At 45.1% G+C, this 17925-nt stretch overlaps 1 protein-coding gene and 1 non-coding gene across 2 annotated transcripts; both read right to left on the bottom strand.

The window, feature by feature from the left end:
* Positions 1-801: 801 nt before the first annotated feature.
* On the bottom strand, positions 802-9639 carry RBMX (RNA binding motif protein X-linked). Its single transcript, XM_027092492.1, has 11 exons — positions 9495-9639; positions 8133-8261; positions 7827-7933; positions 7185-7356; positions 6414-6566; positions 6041-6155; positions 5814-5939; positions 5626-5708; positions 3775-4999; positions 2804-2894; positions 802-2099 (listed from the first exon to the last, which is right to left on the bottom strand). Exons 2-9 carry the CDS (start codon positions 8239-8241, stop codon positions 4689-4691), a joined length of 1176 nt encoding a protein of 391 aa, XP_026948293.1. The 5' UTR covers positions 8242-8261; positions 9495-9639; the 3' UTR covers positions 802-2099; positions 2804-2894; positions 3775-4688.
* Positions 8009-8080, bottom strand: LOC113612553 (small nucleolar RNA SNORD61). The gene has a single exon (XR_003429875.1). It is a non-coding gene; the product is annotated as a small nucleolar RNA SNORD61 (small nucleolar RNA).
* Positions 9640-17925: the final 8286 nt, after the last annotated feature.

Genomic DNA, 17925 nt, shown 5'->3' with positions numbered 1-17925 from the left:
AATACATATATCAGGACCCACAAAATGAAGGCTGCCAGCAGTGGTCTGGCCCACCTCACAAAGGTAAACCTAAGTCAGCACACATTTACAGGAAAACACCCCATCAAGGTGACCTTTAACATACACCCATCACAATCCTCCAACTTTAGCTAGCTCACCTTCCCCTAGAAAACAGGACCCCACAGCCAATGATGCCTACTCTGTAAAAGTCTTGCCCCAAATGCCCTGGGAACAGTGCTTTGCTGCTTGTGAGCCACTGCACTCCCGACCCATCGACTGTTCTCCCTTAAATAAAGGACAATTGTCACTAAATTAGTTTTATCAAGTGCAAATGAACATGAGTCAGATGTACATAGAACAGTAAAGAAACTTACCAATGAAGAAGTACACTAATCATGTGCTGGTTTAATGGCATCCCCATTAAAGAGTTGGTCTGAAGTGGGACTGCCAAATCAAATTAACCAACCTGCCTCCTTCCCAGGAGCCAGCAGGAAATATCAAAAGCACTACAGTACATCTTCTGTACTTTAGCTTCTAGTTCTTTGGTGTTATTGCTCCAATTTCAGGGTAAGGATTAAATGAAATCATCCAAATTACTGTGATACCTACCTGAAACTCCCTCTCCTAATGAAGGAAGCCTAGCCACAGGATACCCTCAGTGACTATGTTCCCTGGCAACTAACTGCAAGGGCTAACAGTGCCTGAGAACTAGGGTTTGGGGGAGGGGAACATGTGGAGATCATTCTTTAAAAGCCAAATGAATCCCTTATTATAAAAAAGAACCCAGGGCCACAAGAAAAATGCATGTTAAGTTTTATTAAGGTTCAAATACAAAACATTCCAAAAAGAGAAAAACCATTATACCTAAGTTCTATATTCAACTACCAGTTAAACAAGAAAAACATGTTATTCTGTTTCTTTTACAACCAGTATAAAGCCAGAAGAATCAAGACAGATTCTTTTTCCAACAGGAGCAGAATTAAATCTGCCGGGTCAACAAACTATTTGCCAAACAGCTGTCTGGTCATTAAGCGTTCTTCAATTTAGTATTCATGTTTACTATGATTAATCTCTATGTTCTACACTTATCTTCAAGATAACCTAAATAAAATCTCAAGAGCCAAAAGGTCCACGGAAGCATAAACCCAAGTACTTAGATTACAGAATGACTGAGGAAGACAGCTATGTAAGTGCAGTGGTTTTTTAAATTTGATCAATACCCTGATGGTCTGTGATTAGAAGAGCCCATCAAAATGAGGGTTAAATTTCTTGATTATTTTCCATGATTGCAAATGTTAAACATGATAGTACTGATATTTACTAGGCAAAAATTCAGAAGGTGAGTTGGTTTCTCCTAATCCAACAACTCAAATCTGTTTCCTTTGAGAACATTAGCTTTTACACTATTGGCTCTAGTCTCCAATGCAATAAATGACAAAGCTGTACTGTATCTTGATTTGTTTCTAAGATATGAAGTGGGGTGAGGGGTAAAGTAGGCTTACAAAATAACTTAAAAAAAATAGCAAAAGCCAAATGGCCCAATTTTGTTTCCAGTTTTTAAGAAGTGTGCTTTTGAGCATTTTATGTTTCCAGTTACTTTAGTTTCCAGATATTAGTCTTCCCTTTAGTTTTAAGACTAAATCTCACTCCTGGATAAACTAACACCAAGAAATATTTTACCTGCTGAAAATCAGACACTTTACTGGATAAAGTCACCTCTTATGCCTTTCATTTTTCTAATCCGACTTTCTGACAATCAGTGGTAATTAGGAAGTTCTAAATTGCAGTTGTCCCTATGACTTTGGCTAAAGGAAATGAAAGTCAAAGCTGTAAGATCTACATAAAGAACCATGAAAACTTCCTGACTACCTCCACTTACCAATTTCTTTAATTGCTCCCCTTTCTCCATCTGGTCAATTACTTATTTTAAGTAACTGCCACTCCCTAGTTACAAGTGCTAACCAACGTTGATGCCTTCCTTAGATCCACAGGAACCCTGGAAGGCAAAAATCTTGTCTGCACCAAACCAATTCTGATGAGTACTGCTTATGCAACTGTTGTGCCTTAAGGACAATCAGCATTCTTCTGCTTCAACAACTCTGTAAAATGAAAAGCATGTTATCACATCACAAAGTATTTACTGTTTTATACTGGAAATTACTGGCCCCCCTTACCTATTCTTTAAATACATTACTTTGTTGCTTTAACTGGCAACATGTATAACATTTGCTTTAAATTACAAGCTCAAAAAAGCAACCATAAAAACCTATAATTCCTGTAAGCATCACTTCGGTAATGAAGACAATAACTATGTCATCATTTTACTAATAAAATCGTTACTCAAACTAGGGACTCGGTGGCAGCTGCATCTGTTCACCCTTCAGCCAGTCTGTACTGTGGCCAATCAAACAATCAGGAACTGATGAAAAGGGTGTCATTCAAAAAACGCACAGGATAAAATTTGAACCCCATACAAGTTAAGTCTGCTTACACGACAAAACACTAACTGTAAAGCTCCAGCCAACAACTGCTTCTGAAAACAGTATTAGCAAAATGTATGCATTCAATAGAGCTACTAAAAGCATTGCATGACTGAGCCACTCATGGAAATATGCCTGTTTAAGATAACGTCACCCCACATTTGAACGAATAATGTGCCAGGTGTTACACATTAGAGCACTTTTTATCCTTGTAATCCAAGCATTAGATTATCCCATTACAAGTAACTTGCCAATATCAACATATGCAACACGGCAAAGCTGTAGTATTTAAACCTACAAAGGTCACTGCTTTCAGAACTTACCTTAGCATTGCATTTCTCTTGCTGCCAGCTTTATCTATTGTGAATCAATCAGCACTCCATGACCATCATGACCATGACCAAAATTCTCAACCTGTAAAAATTAAATAGGTAACTAGTTATCCCTCTTAAGGAAATTCTTCAAAACTTGCCTATAACTGCCCCCTTTTCCAGAAAGAAAAGGCAAGTTCAGACTTGCAGCTTAACGTATTTCATGTTCTACTATTTCTCTTAAGTGGTGGAAGCTTCACTGGCTTGGGATGGACTGGAATGGCTTAAATGGTTAAGTTGCATGGCTTATGGATCCCCATTCTGTTCCAATGGTGCACTGCCATGTTAAATCCATAAGTTGAACGGACAAAACTTATTTGAAGGAATAAGTGCAGTGTAAGGATTTTTAGTTGGAGGTCTTCAAGTTTACTATATTCAAGAGCATCTTTTTCAACTTCATGGCTGGACCTGGGTCATGCTGCCTCAGGTTTTGCTTTTTAAAGACCACTTGCAATAGATTTTCTCCATACAGTGTAGTTTCACAGAACTAAAAACAAGTCAGGCATCCAACTAAATGTCAGGTTTGCAATGGCTTACAGGGGTAAAGAGAGGGGGACCCCAAACTTAAGCCATTTCCTACATTGACTAAAAGAATAATTTGAAAAATGTTAAAACATGAAGCATGTTTAAAGGTCTTCATCAAAAACAGATTTAAAAAAATACCCCCTCCCAAGCCCCAGATCGCTATTGGTAAACAACAGCTGTATTAAGGCCTTTAAGTGTCATACATGCTTTTAAAAAAAATCCAAGTGTTGAATTTGGAGGACTTCTAATATGCTATCGAACACTTTGTTTTCCAAAAGTTTTTTTTTTAATCTAGAAAGCATTTCCATTGCCATGAGGTACAGTATGTTTCACTGTACTATGAGGAAGGTAAGTGTTCAATTTCGACTTAGACGGAAAAACTAGTTTGCTTTGCTTACCATCTTTGCTGTTTCACAGGCATTTGATGCTTTAAATCTGATGTGGAATGCTGATAGATTCACTTTTTAGAAGTCATAAGCCTTTGAGAAGTTGGAGATAACTTCATTGCTTATCTATTTTCTCCTTTGCAATCAAGCTGTTCCTTAAAAGTGAGACACTACAGAGTTGCAAAAATTTGAAACAGTAAGAGCAAGCATCGTTTGCAGCTTCATGGTTGGTTTTGGCCAAACTTTTTATTTAGTATTCTGTAGTTGCTTAACACACACTTAAATGGTCTTATTGGGGAGGGGGAAAGGGGAGGTTCTTGTAGATTCCCAAGGAAATGTCAGAAAAGCAAAATATGGCCAGCACTATCCATTTGCTTTTTTGGGTTTACTGGGCGAATAGCATTTTCCTTACAATATAAGCATCTGATCTCAGGTTTTTCATACTGAGAACATTGAGATTTCAGTTTGAAGACACTCTGAAATCCTAAGAGTAGCATACCCCGAACCACCCTCTAATAGCTAGCTTGTTTGTATAGGCAGGAGGAGTCATCTCTCCATTTTAGATGAATAGATATTTTGTGAAAGATCTTAGAATTGCTTGCCTCATCATTTACTGGGGAAAAATTCATAGAAAGTGGCCTTTAGGGACACTTTTACTTGGAAAATTACAATACTAGTACACATGTCAAGTCTTAACACACTTAACATTTGCTCGTTGAAAGCAATTTCATAAAATCAAAGATTAAACATGTTTTACTCTTTTTCCTCACAAGAACATAAAAATTATGGAAGGGGAACTTAACAGGAAATTTAAAAAAGGTAACACAATCTTTCCTTTTAGTAGTCCTTGGGTAGTTATGATAGAATAGGTTCCACTTTTGTTTGTTTCTTTGAACAGGGATTTTGGTCCAAAGTTTTGTTTGTTTTTAATATCTGCTTCTGCCTCCCCCTCTATCAGATCGGCTTCCTCCACGGCCACCACCTCTTGGTGCTCCGCGGCTTGAACTGCTGTAGGAATCTCGTGGAGGAGGGTACCCCCTTTCCATAGAAGGGGGAAGCCCTCTTTCTTGTCTGCCAACCCGATCACGACCACTTGAGTAGAGATCACTTCGGCTGCTTGAGTAACTGTCTCGACTTCCACCATATCCGTCACGTGAGCTGCTGTAATCATCATAGCGACTGCTTCCACCATAAGATGGCGGGGGCCCTCGTGTAGGTGGAGCACTACGTGAGTTACCTGCAGGGTCAATGGTCAGGTAATATGGCAACACTATAAATTGTATATATACAACATTTAAATCTGAATTTACAGAATTCTTGTATTAAACGTTTACTTTCTCAACTGGGAGGTTTTAAACTCTGCCATTGCTGGCCATTAACAGGGATTTGCTCATCTGCTGAGATACGGAAATGGATGGGTTTTAATGTTTGTTTGAAAAGACTGAAGACGGTGTATTTCAAGAGGATATTCCAGACAGCTTGTTATTTTATAGTAGACACTCAGCCACTTTCCAGTGATAAGTTGCAATTTTGAACTGTAGACTTTCCTTCATATTGCAATGGTAAACATTTGATCTTGTTAATAAAATTTTTAATTGTATTTTCACTGTTGGGGGAAAACACATAAGGCTGCCAATTTAAGCAAGCAAAATCCCCTCCAAAGCAAGCCAACAGCCTCAAAAAAAAACTTAGAAAAAACAAAAGCCCCTCACAAGACTAGGAAAAGCCCAGCTGATTAAGTTACCCCCTTAAAAGCAAGCAAACATCCCTTTAAAAGCAAGCACCACAACAGCCTAATAAACTGGCTCATGAACCTAAAAACTCAGGCTGGTGATATTCAAAGACCCTCAACCAAAATCTTACCATAACTCTCATATGAATCTCTGTAGGAACCTCCACTTGGATGATCTGAATAGTCACGATCACGACCATAGCCATCTCTATCACTAAATTAAAGAAAAAAAACGTATTACAAGCCCCAGAACATCAATTTTTACAGCAAAAAAATTTCTTTTACATCAAGCCATGACAGCAACAGCAAAGTCACTTACCTATAGCCTCTGGATGGATAGTCATCACGTGAACTGGAATGACCATAATCACGGTAAGTATAATCTCTTGGTGGTGGTGCATAATCTCTTGTATCACGAGAACTTGGGTAATCTCTGCTTGAATAGCTAAAGAAACAAAAGTAACTTGGTTCATATTTTTGATGAGCTCTCCCCTTCAACCTTAAGTATTAATATTAGAGACAAAAACTACTATGCTTTTCTGTTACCTGTCTTTAGTAGAATATCCATCATCTCTTGGGGACAAATAAACATCTCTACGAGAGGGCAGGGGTTCCCTTCGAGGTGGACCTCCATAACTATCTCTTCCACGTGATACAGGAGCTTAAGGAAAAATGTCCATTTTAAAAACATACCCAGTGAAAAGTCAAAACGTGAATTTATATTCAGGCAATGAAAAGTAGTGATTCAACCAAATATGACAATATGGATGCAAATGAGGAAATCCTCTTTAAAATTTCTTACGTATACCAATCTTTTCAATGATCTAGGTACAGTTTTAAGCATCATTTTTAGGATTCGCCTCTCAATCCTTCCTTGTGTTATGGTGGTAGGACAGACTGTCATAAATGGACCATTTACCTCTTCCTCCCATTCCACTGCTGCTGCGAACTGGTCCTGAAGGGGCAGATCTTTTAGGAGGAGGACCCCCACTTCGTGGTGGTGGTCCTCTTTTTACTGGAAGTGGTCCCCTGGAAGAACTCATGTTAAAATTCATGGAATAACCACCGTCGTCTACATTAGAACAACAACAACAAAAAGAAAATCATGTTAATATAAGTACTAAGAAAAATCTATAGTTTTCTTTGCTTAATCAAGAGTATGACCATTTCTGTTTAGTCGGGGAATCTTGAGTTCTCACTCTTATGTGACTGAGCATGAGAACTGTACAGTGTATATAGAGTATACACAGAAAACTACATACAAGGAACTATACAAAGTGTATATAGTTCCCTATACGGTAGTCATCTATTTAAGTCTGCATAGATTAGCAAAGTAGACACGAAGGGTTCTCCTGAGGGTTCTTTTCAAGTTACTTCAAAAAAATATATACACTGTTTCATTTTCATATGACCAACACCTAATACCTATCAAAATTTTTCTGCAAGTGTTTTTTCCTACAGAATGAATTCACCTGGATAAGGAATAGCTAATTGTTAATTATTTCAAGACACTGTAATTTAACTTAGGATAGCTTCTATGTTTTCCTTAAGTCAATCACTTTGGTAGATGAACAAGTGTTCTCAATTTCAAAAGCTAGGGCCTTTAAAATACTTATTAACCAAAGCACACAATGGTGTGTTTACAGTTCCTAACTTATACACCAAGCCTAAAGTAAACCTAAGTCATTACCCATGTGCCCTCCACGTGAGGGAGGTCCCCTGGTTCCTCCACTTCCTCCTCTTCCGCCTCTAAGGCCTCTTGGAGGGCCTCTGCTTCTTGGAGGTGGAGGTGGTCCACGTCTACCACTTTCAAATGATGGTTTAGTGGCTTGTTCTACCTTGATGGCTTTTCCATCTAAGGACTAAATAATATCAGTGGTTAATTATGTAAACTTAAAAAAAGAACTTGCAGATCCACTATGCACTGCGACACTAGTATGTCCTTCAAAATGCTGTACCTTTCTGTTTAGCACTTAAATACCTAGTCTTTTAAGATAACTGCTTATTTGAACTAAAACCTAAGGTGGATCCACTGTACTGCTAGGTCGGTAAAGTTTAAAAACAATGCCAGACAATGACCAACTTATTAAGACAAATAACCAAAAACAAAAGCCAAGGATCCCAGATGAAGTATAATACCGAATATTCTAAAACTGAAAGATTCTTGTCAAGAATACACTTTACAAAATTTCGTTCTAAAATTACAAAGGGCTAGGATAAGAGGGTCCTGGAAAAGTATACACTCAGTAAAATTCAAGAGCTGCCCTAGACCAGACTTGAGTAACATTGTGCTATTTTACGTACTAGGAAACATGGTATTGTGCAGTCTCACCTTTCCATTCATGTCTCTCGCTGCATCCTTAGCATCTGCTGGGCTTTCGAAGGTGACAAAAGCAAATCCTCTAGATTTGTTGGTTTCACGATCTTTCATCAAGAGAACTAAAGTAGTTTTCAGGGGGAAAAGGAGTGTTACTCTATTTCAAACGGAAAAACAAAAGTAAATCTGTAAAAAGAAAGCTCAGAACTTCTTAGAGGACAAAGCACATTATCATTTCATATGATCAATGCAATCAAATTCATCACAGCTTACCTTTTTTTAAAATTACAATAACCCTGCATATACTTTCAGAAAACTCACCTTCCACTATTCGTCCATATTTGCCAAATACTGCTTCAAGAGCTTTCTCATTTGTTTCTGTATTGAGGCCACCGATGAAGAGCTTTCCTGGGCGATCTGCTTCAACCATTTTTTCCCTCTGGTGAAAGTCTGTTGGAAAAAAAGTGTTAACCCTCCCTGGAAAAGTTTACTCAACATGTGTACCGGGGCTCATTTTTCTTGTTTACTAAAATCATTCCTTAATAGCATAATACACAGAAAACAATTTTTTCTAAGCCTTACCAGGAAACCAATTTAACTAGTTCAGTGATAACTGTTTACATTAAAATGGTTAAAAAAGCCAACTTAAGGGAATTTCCTGACGTCCAGTGGTTAGGACTCTACGCTCTCACTGCCGAGGGCCCAGGTTCGATCCCTCGTCAGGGAACTAAAATCCCACAAGTTGCGCGGCACGGCCAAAAAACAAAAGCCTACTTAACTAATGCCTTTATCCTTAATCCACTTTGGCAGTCTTAACCAAGTAACTACAACATTTCAAAAAGTGAATTTTAGCTTTAACACTAGATTTGTTGCCTTTTAAAAATTCAATGATCACATCCCAATTACCCTAATGATTTTTTTAAACTGACTCAGTCAAGGTCACAGGCCAAACGTAGGTCCGTAAGACCAAGCCCTCTCCCGAGAACTTTGCCTTTCATTGGGATTCCCTAGTAAATCTAAGGACCAATTTAAAGTTTTAATCAAGTTATGACCCCTTCTTCACCAGCCCCTGCCCTGCTCGCTACGTTGTTTACTTTTTTAAAAAGTGTCAATATCATCGGATACAAAGTAACGGAACGTGGAAGCGCGCACTGTAACACTAAGCACTCCATGACTGCAGCGGAACCCAATTAAAACCCGTCATTAAAAACCGCGTGGAAAACACAAAATGGCGACACTTGGATTCAGCCCAGAACAACCGCCGCCGGTCAGGGGAGTAACTTTTCCCACCAGCGGAGGCTGAGAAAACTCAAATGGCTTCCGCTCCAAGGCTGCCAATGAACAAGGACCCCGCGCAAAAGTGCAAGCGCCCGCCCGGAGCGCCACCGCCATCCCAATGCAGGTAGCGACCACGGAGGCGCGGTCCCTCCTCGTCCCGCTCAGGCCCCGACCTCCGCCACCTCCCGCCCCCAGAGGCGACAGCCAAACTTTCTGCAGAGGTACACTACGAAGTGGCACCCCAGCGTCTGCTCTCCTTCGACACTCCCAGGTTTCCCTAAATAGGTCGGCACCTCTGGGTTCTTAAAATGGCGCCCGCCACCCCCATCTCCAAGGAGGTAATCCCAAGTTCTAACGTGGCAAGAGTGAACGAAAAACAGACTGTAAAGGAGAGGACTCACGTACCGGAGGGGTGGCAACTGTTTCAAGCTCCTACGAGCTCGCCGATCGCGGCTTCCTAGCAGCTCAGCACGCGGGAGGGTGGTCGATCCCGAGAAAGGAAGCGAGAAGCCACTCGCACTACTGCGCAACGAGGGCGAACAAAGGAGACAGCAAACTTTATACTGCCCGGGAACGAGGCTCAAGGACCCGGATGCAGGCGGAGCTTAGAATTTAAAATGCGAACGGGTGGGGAGCGGTTCCCAGCTTCCCCATTAGCTGCCTCCGCTGTTATTCACTCTTCGCTCCTCCCCTTTTCCTGGGCCCTCAGCTCTCCAGCTGGCCCCGATTTCTAACCGTTTTCCCAACCCCCACCGGTGCTCCCCAAACCCGCGTTTTTGCTTTCCGCTAAAATGGTTCAACGGGCTTCATGTAAAAAAGAACTGAAATTTTTTGCGTGTTCTGGTGGGCCAGGCATGGTGCTAAACTTTACACCCATTAACTCTAATTCTCAAAACAACGTTGATGAGGATAGAATTATGCCAGTTTTGCAGAAATGAAAAACAAAGAAGCTTAGAATTATTGTATTAAAAATACATTTTCCCCAAATATCTTTAACAAGAATTTTTAGTGAATGGGGAAAATTCTGATAAATAAGTGTGAGGTGGGGGAAAAGAACTGTACTAAAGAGACAGATTATCCGTTTACATAGAACAATTACTGAGCATCTACTAAATGGCGGGCAGGCTCTGGGCTTGGCCGTGAGGGTACAACCCAGCAAAGCGAGACAAGGGCAACGCGCCTCATTGGTAAGGCTGCCAGATTTAGCAAATGAAATACAGGATGCCCAGTCAAGTTTGAATTCCAGATAACAAATACTTTTTTTTCAATATAAGTAGATCTCAATATCATATAAAGTAAACTTATTCACTGTTTATCTGAAATTCAAATGTAACTGTGTTTGTTTGTTTGTTTTCCGGTACGCGGGCCTCTCACTGTTATGGCCTCTCCCGTTGCGGAGCACATGCTCAGCGGCCATGGCTCAAGGGCCCAGCCGCTCCGCGGCATGTGGGATCTTCCCGGACCGGGGCACGAACCCGTGTTTCCTGCATCGGCAGGCGGACTCTCAACCCTGCGCCACCAGGGGAGCCCGTAACTGTGTTTTTTATCTGCCAATCCTACTCGTGGAGGGGATTACAAAAATTTTTTATTTTCTAATTTCTTTACAAACTAAGGAGAACATTTAAATACAATTAACAAATAAAACAATTGCATCTTGTGATTAGTGCCAGGGAAGAAGTAAACTCAGGGCTTTGATGGACAACATTTGGGAGACCAAATTCGATTTAGCCCTCAGGGAAGGTGTATCTGAAGAGGTGGCTTTGGAGATCAGCTCTGAAGGAAGAAAAGAAATCCGCCTCGGGAAAGCTGGGGTGGGGGTGGGAGATCCGAAGCTTTTCAGAGAAACAAGCGCAAAGTGGAGGGAAAGAGGTTGCATGTATCAAGGGACAGAAAGGGATCCAGGGCGACCGGAATTTAAGGGGCATAAAATGAGGGAGCCAAGGTAGGCAGAACATTCGAACCCATTAAAAGATTGCAGGGGCCTTCCCTGGTGGCGCAGTGCTTGAGAGTCCGCCTGCCGATGCAGGAGACACGGGTTTGTGCCCCGGTCCGGGAAGATCCCACTTGCTGCGGAGCGGCTTAGGCTGCTGAGCCATGGCCGCTGAGCCTGCGTGTCCGGAGCCTGTGCTCCGCAACGGGAGAGGGCACAAGAGTGAGAGGCCCGCGTACCGCAAAAAAAAAAAAGATTGCAGGGGTAAGTGTGGAAGCAGGGACACCACTGGGGCTGTGTGAACAGACCAGGAGAGAGAAGACAGTGCCTTGAATTAGGGTTCAGCAGTGGATCTGGGGAGGAAGGAACAATTGCTAGGTGTATATGGCAGGTAGCATGGACAGGATTTGCTAATGAATCAGATGGGAGAGCACTGGGGTTGAATTCAAACAACAGGGTAAGTCATTATGGATGACTATCTGGTATTAATAGGTGGTGGCCATTTATCAAAATGGCTGCAAAGGAGCAAGTTTGGGAATGTGGGCGAGGGTGAAGAAATCTGATGCTCAGACCAGAGATCAGGGCTAAATCTGTCGCTTTAGAAATAGTAATGAAACTCATCAGAGTTAATGGGACCACCAAAGAAGAGAACACAATGGGGAAAAGAAAAGAAGTCTGTATTAATTACTAAAAAATACATGTGGAGAGGAAAACACTAGAAGGAAATATGCTAAAATGTTACCAGTTTATCTTGGGGGAGGGGTAGAATTTATGGACAATTGTCACTTCTTCTTCACAGTTACAGTTAACTCTGCCGTGGTGAATTACGGTATATGCCAGGCAGGTGGTAGGAAATGATGCTCAGGTCGTGGGTAAAAGCTCCAAGGAGCTTTGGAACCAGCTTTGAATTATGAACATTAATGGAGGGAATAGTACTCAGTTCAATAAGAATATTTGTCCTTTTTTCTTTTCCCAGCCAAATAATAACAAGTAAGGCAAAAGTCACGTCCACTTGCCTTCAGAATGAGTTATGTAAATTATTGAGTAGCGATAGTTGGGGATTGGCCAGGTTGGCAAAAAGCACTTAAATGCTCGCCTCAGCAAAGGGAGTCTGCACCCCCAGGCAGAACTAGGAGAAATCCCTCCCCCTGGGCCAGCAGGTGCTCTTTCTCTGTCTCAGATCCAGGCAAAAGGACTAGAGGGCCTCTGCCGGACTAGGGGAGAACGGGGCTGATTTCTACCATAGATGTCCCTGTCCCCCTGGGTCTCGAGAAGGAAATGTGCCTCCCAGTGGAACAGATTACTCTGGTCTTTGCAGTTCGTGCTCAGGAATGTGGGAGGTGGGGAGTGGAGTGCTCTAGACTAGGGGGCCAGCACTTCCAATGACCAGAAGAGAAAGGGAGGGGGTGGGGAATGGCTAGTTGAGGAATCTGTAGGAGAGCATCATTATGGCTGTAGCTTAGAATCTAGAGGTGAGACACAGAGGACAAAGCAAGTACCTGGAGAGGGAGGCAGAGGGCCTACTGACCGGATCAGAGGGCACTGGAGAGGGGAGACTTTTTAAGAGGTAAAGCAAGATAATCAGATTTCATCTTAAAGAGATCACGGTGGCTGCAATCCAGAGACTGTACAGGGGAAGGGAGGGGCAGGAAGCAGGGTGTTGCTGATGTAGTCCCAAGAGAGAGGGGATGTGGGCAAGCTAAGTGTGAGCAGCTCTGGCCAACAGGCAGTCGGGTAAGCAGACTGCCCAAAACTAATCTCTGAATCCCATCCTTCCCCTTCATGGATCTTCTAGATTTTTCCCTTTACTTCTTTCTTTCTATTTACTCCTTTGGATTATCATTAAGTATAGTTATAATTTTCTTTTTACTCTAATTTTTCCTTTGCCTCATTGTTGCTCTCCAGATGCCATCTCAATGATTGACCAATGGTCTGAGTCCAGTGATCTTACTTCTCCACTAGGTATCCTTGGAATATAATCAGTGCTAAATAAATGTCGGCTGAATGAATTACAAGCTCTTTTTATCCTCCATGTTACTTAGTATGAGATGGGTGCATAGTAAGTGTAAGGCCAACTGGCCCGAGGCAGGGGAACACAATCAGATTCACAGGTTGCATCAGACCGAAACTCTCCGGACCACCCAGTTCCAGAATCTGACCTGGGGACTTTGCACCTGGCTCAGCCTTCCTGCCTTTCGAGGGGCGGGACTAACGGTCCCCCAGGATACCCGAAAAGACCACCAAATAAGGAATACCCTGCGCCCTCCCAGATTCACCACACCCCTTTCCCTTCTTCCCCTATAAAATCTTGCCCAACCCTCGCCCGGGGGCGACTTCTCTGGCCTCTTTCTCTCGGGCCAGTGAACCTCGCCCGGGAGCGCTCCCTAATAAAGCTCACTTGAAGCTTTCCTCTGTTTCGCGGTGCCGTTTGTTAAGATCCGATCTTACATTTGGTGCCGAAACCCGGGAGGGGTACCAAGCCCCGCGGGTTACCGCGCGGGCCGCTCCTCCCCTCCCCCAGGAGACAACCAGGGAACCTCTACTCATCCACCCGATCCGGCAGAAAACGGGGTAAGTCCCCCTCCCTTGTTCCCTCCGACCCTCACAGTCCCTGCCCACCGGACTCCCTGTCCTTAATCGCGGACGCGTCAGGGATTCCTCCGTCCTCTCTCTGGGCCTCGGGCAACTGTGGAGACGTCCCAATCGCCTGACCGCCCTCCGACCTACCGTGAATTGGAGACTGAGACCAGGGACGCCTTTCTCCCTCTCCATTCACTCAGGGACAGACTGGGAGTCATGGGAACCTCACAATCGAATCCAGATCCTAAGACGCCCCTGGGGTGTCTCCTAGCCAATTTTACAGCCCTCGGCTTCTCCCAAGATCTCCGTTGCCGACGGCTTATTTTCTATTTCACTGTGGCCTGGCCACAATATCCTCTAGACAATCAATCCTGAAGGGACTTTCGATTTTAATATCCTCCGTGATCTAGATAATTACTGCCGCAGGACGGCAAATGGTCCGAGGTCCCATAAGTTCAGGCCTTCTGGTATTTGTGCTCCCGCCCCTCCCTTTGCGTCAATTGTTCTACCTCAAATCCTCCTTGCCAAACATCTCCTCCATCCAAAACCTCAATCCCCTTGGATTCCTCCCCACTAACCGACCCTCCCGAATCTCTCGCCTCTCCCCCCTCCAGAACTCCTCCAACCTCCACCCTACCCTGAAGCGGTCCCTCCTCCTCCAGAACCCGCTCCGGCCCCTCCAACCGCTCCCCGCCTCCCTCAACGGATTCTCCTCCCACGCCCCTTGCTTCGCCAATTAGTGCACATACACGCTCTCACGACTCCCAAGATTGAAATCTCCTGTGCCCTCTGAGGGAGGTAGCAGGAGCGGAAGGACTGGTCAGAGTCCATGTCCCTTTCTCTCTCCAGAACCTCTCTCAAATTGAAAAACGATTAGGCTCCTTCTCTGCCGACTCCTCCCACTATATCAAAGAATTTCGCTACCTATCTCAAGCTTACGATCTAACCTGGCACGATATCTTTGTGGTTCTGTCCTCTACCTTAACCCCTGACGAAAGGGAAAGAATTCAGACTGCTGCCCGAAACCACGCAGATCAGGTTCACCTTACCGGCAACTCCATGCCTGTCGGAGCGACTGCCGTACCTGGCACTGACCCAGGCTGGACTTATCAGGATGGCCAAGATGGCCGCCGTAAACGCGACCTCATGATCCAATGCCTCCTGACTGGCATGCAGGCTACCGCTCATAAGCTGGTCAATTTTGAAAAACTAAAAGAGATAACCCAAGAACCTAACGAAAATCCAGCTATCTTTCTCAATCGCCTTACAGAGGCCTTAACTCTCTACACCCGGCTGGATCCCGACAACCCCGGCAGGGGCAGCGGTCCTAGCCACCCATTTTATTACCCAATCAGCCCCGGACATCCGAAAGAAATTAAAACGGGCAGAGGACGGCCCTCAAACCCCTATTCGAGGTCTGGTAAAGATGCCCTTTAAAGTCTATAATGGTCGTGAGGATTTGGCAGAATCCAGCCGACAGGCTCGGATGCACCAGAAGGGGGCCCTCCAGACCCAAGCTCTTGTAGCCGCCCTAAGGCCGGCCATCTCCCATGGATCACAGCATCCACAGGGTCCGCAAAGGGCAACCCCGCCTGGGGCCTGCTTCAAATGCGGAAAAGAAGGCCACTGGGCTCGCCAATGTCCCAATCCCCGACCTCCTTTTAAGCCCTGTCCCAGCTGCGGGCTAATGGGCCACTGGAAGAGTGACTGCCCTACGACTGGCCCTCCCTCAGCGTCTCCACGCGGGGGGCAGGCCGACCCAACGGCATTACCACTCGAACTGCTGGGATTGGCTGACAACTGGCGGCGCCCGGACTCGAAGACCCCCATCACCCTCGCCGAGCCCAGGGTAAGGCTACAGGTAGCGGGTAAGTCCATCTCATTTCTGCTGGACACGGGGGCTATCTGTTCGGTCCTGCCTACCTATTCCGGGCCACTTTCTCCTTCCCAGATCTCGGTCATGGGTATTGATGGCAAATCATCCTTCCCACTCCAGACCGGTCCACTCCCATGTCATATCGAAGGACTTCCCTTTTACTCATTCCTTCTTAGTCATACCATCCTGCCCAGTTCCCTTGCTAGGCCGAGATGTCCTTTTCCACTTAGGGGCCTCCCTCCAGCTGGTTAGACTTGAACCTAAGGTCCCCTCCTCCCAACTCCTGCTTCCTCTTCTCGGCCTGTCTCTAGAACCCTCCCCCTCCTATCCCCCTCTTCCAATCACACCAAACCCAATCAATCCCCAAGTCTGGGATACTTCTAAGCCCATAATAGCAACACCATTCCACCGTCCTCATCCGCCTAAAGGACCCCTCCAAATTTCCATCAAGGGCCCAATTTCCTATCTCTGAGACTCACCTTAAGGGCCTACAACCTATTAACACCAGACTCCTAAACCAGGGACTCGTTATCCCCACTGATTCTCCCTGCAACACCCCCATCCTGCCTGTCCGCAAGGCCTCTGGGGATTATCGCCTGGTCCAGGACCTCCGAATAATGAATGAGGCCATAATTCCTCTCCACCCAGTAGTACCAAACCCATACACCTTGCTCTCCCATATCCCCCCAACCACAACCCACTTTACGGTTCTGGATCTCAAAGATGCCTTTTTCACTATCCCCCCTACATCCCGACTCCTATTTCCTCTTCGCCTTTACCTGGACGGATCCGGATACTCATACTTCCAGTCAGCTCACCTGGACAGTTCTTCCCCAGGGATTCCGCGACAGTCCTCACCTCTTCGGTCAGGCGCTGGCACGGGACCTCACTTCCTGCTCCCTTACCCCCAGCACACTCCTTCAATATGTAGATGACCTCCTCCTTTGTAGCCCATCTCAGCCTCTCAAGACAACACACTGCAGATCTCCTCAATTACCTTGGCTCTCGCGGTTATCGGGTCTCCCCAGCCAAGGCTCAGTTATCTGTATCTTCTGTAACCTACCTGGGGCTCCACCTTACCCCTACCGCAAAAGGTCTAACAGCCGATCGCACCTGGATTATCCGTGAACTCCAGCCTCCGGAAACAGCGGAACAAATTCTCTCCTTTTTGGGCCTTATAGGATTTTTCCGACACTGGATCCCTAACTTTGCTCTCCTCGCTAAACCCTTATATCTAGCCGCTAAAGAACCCCCTCAAGGACCCCTCACCTCTCCTTCCGCCGTTCGACAGGCCTTTCTCACCCTCCGTAACGCTCTGATATCTTTTCCTCCCCTTTCTCTGCCCAACCCAAACCGACCTTTTCACCTTTTTGTGGATGAACGGGCCGGAATAGCCACGGGACTCCTTGCCCAGCCTGTAGGGCCTTCCTACCACCCCGTGGCTTACCTCTCCAAACAGCTAGACCCAACCATGCGGGGATGGCAACCATGCCTTCGGGCCCTAGCAGCGCAGCCGAACTGACCAAACAAACACTCAAACTGACTCTGGCCCACCCACTAAGCGTGCTTTCCTCCCACCGGCTGGTCGACCTCCTAGGCCACAAGTCTCTCTCCCTCCTGGGCCCCTCCCGCATCCAGGAGTTCCACCTACTATTCATTGAAAACCCAGCTGTTTCTCTTGATCTCTCCCCTCGCCTGAACCCGGCTTCCCTCCTGCCTATCTCTGGCACTGGGGGTTTTCCATCCCATTCCTGCCCTCATGTCATAGAAGCCTTCAAACCACCAAGAGAGGGACTCTTTGACACCCCTCTTTCAAATCCGGACCGCACTTTCTTTGTGGACGGTAGTTCGATACTTGGTCCTGATGGACGCCAACGGGCAGCCTACGCGGTGGTAACTATCTCAACTATTATCGAGGCTAACAGCCTCACAGAAGGAACGACTTCCCAAAAGGCTGAACTAATCGCACTTACACGAGCCCTTAACTTTTCCAAAGACCAAAGGGTTAACAGCTACACAGACTCTAAATGTGCCTTTCTCATTGCACACAGCCACTCAGCACTATGGAGGAAACGCGGATTTCTGACCACTAAGGGATCCCCAGTGGTCAACGCTTCCCTCATTGCAAAACTCCTGAAGGCCCTCCAGCTTCCTAAAGAAGTAGCAATTATCCATTGCAGGGGTCATCAACTCCCATCCAACCCAATAGCACAAAGTAACTCGAAGGCCGATTCTGTGGCCCGAGAGCTTGCAAAAGGGGATCCTCCAGCTCCACTCCTATTTTTCACCAGTCCTACCCAACCCACATATACCCCGCACGAGGAAGCTGCCTTACTATCAAAAGGGGGACACAAAGACAACAAAGGATGGATTTTTATAGACAACAAAATTGCCCTACCTCTGGCCCAAGCAGCCAGCCTCCTATCAGACATCCATAAATCCTTACACAT

The sequence above is a fragment of the Aethalodelphis obliquidens genome, unplaced genomic scaffold (assembly GCF_003676395.1).
Source record: "Aethalodelphis obliquidens isolate GAN/ISIS:26980383/991018 unplaced genomic scaffold, ASM367639v1 scaffold78, whole genome shotgun sequence".
In the NCBI taxonomy this organism is placed as follows: domain Eukaryota; kingdom Metazoa; phylum Chordata; class Mammalia; order Artiodactyla; family Delphinidae; genus Aethalodelphis; species Aethalodelphis obliquidens.
Note: the sequence above shows the minus strand (reverse complement) of the source record. Positions and strands in the feature narration are given on the sequence as shown.

Excerpts from the sequence above, each read along its gene's own strand:
- RBMX (XM_027092492.1), bottom strand. The coding sequence starts at position 8,241 with ATGGTTGAAGCAGATCGCCCAGGAAAGCTCTTCATCGGTGGCCTCAAT. Across the intron at positions 6,156-6,413 it reads CAGTGGAATGGGAGGAAGAG|CTCCTGTATCACGTGGAAGA; the intron begins GTAAATGGTCCA and ends TTTTTCCTTAAG. Across the intron at positions 5,000-5,625 it reads AGATTCATATGAGAGTTATG|GTAACTCACGTAGTGCTCCA; the intron begins GTAAGATTTTGG and ends TTGACCCTGCAG.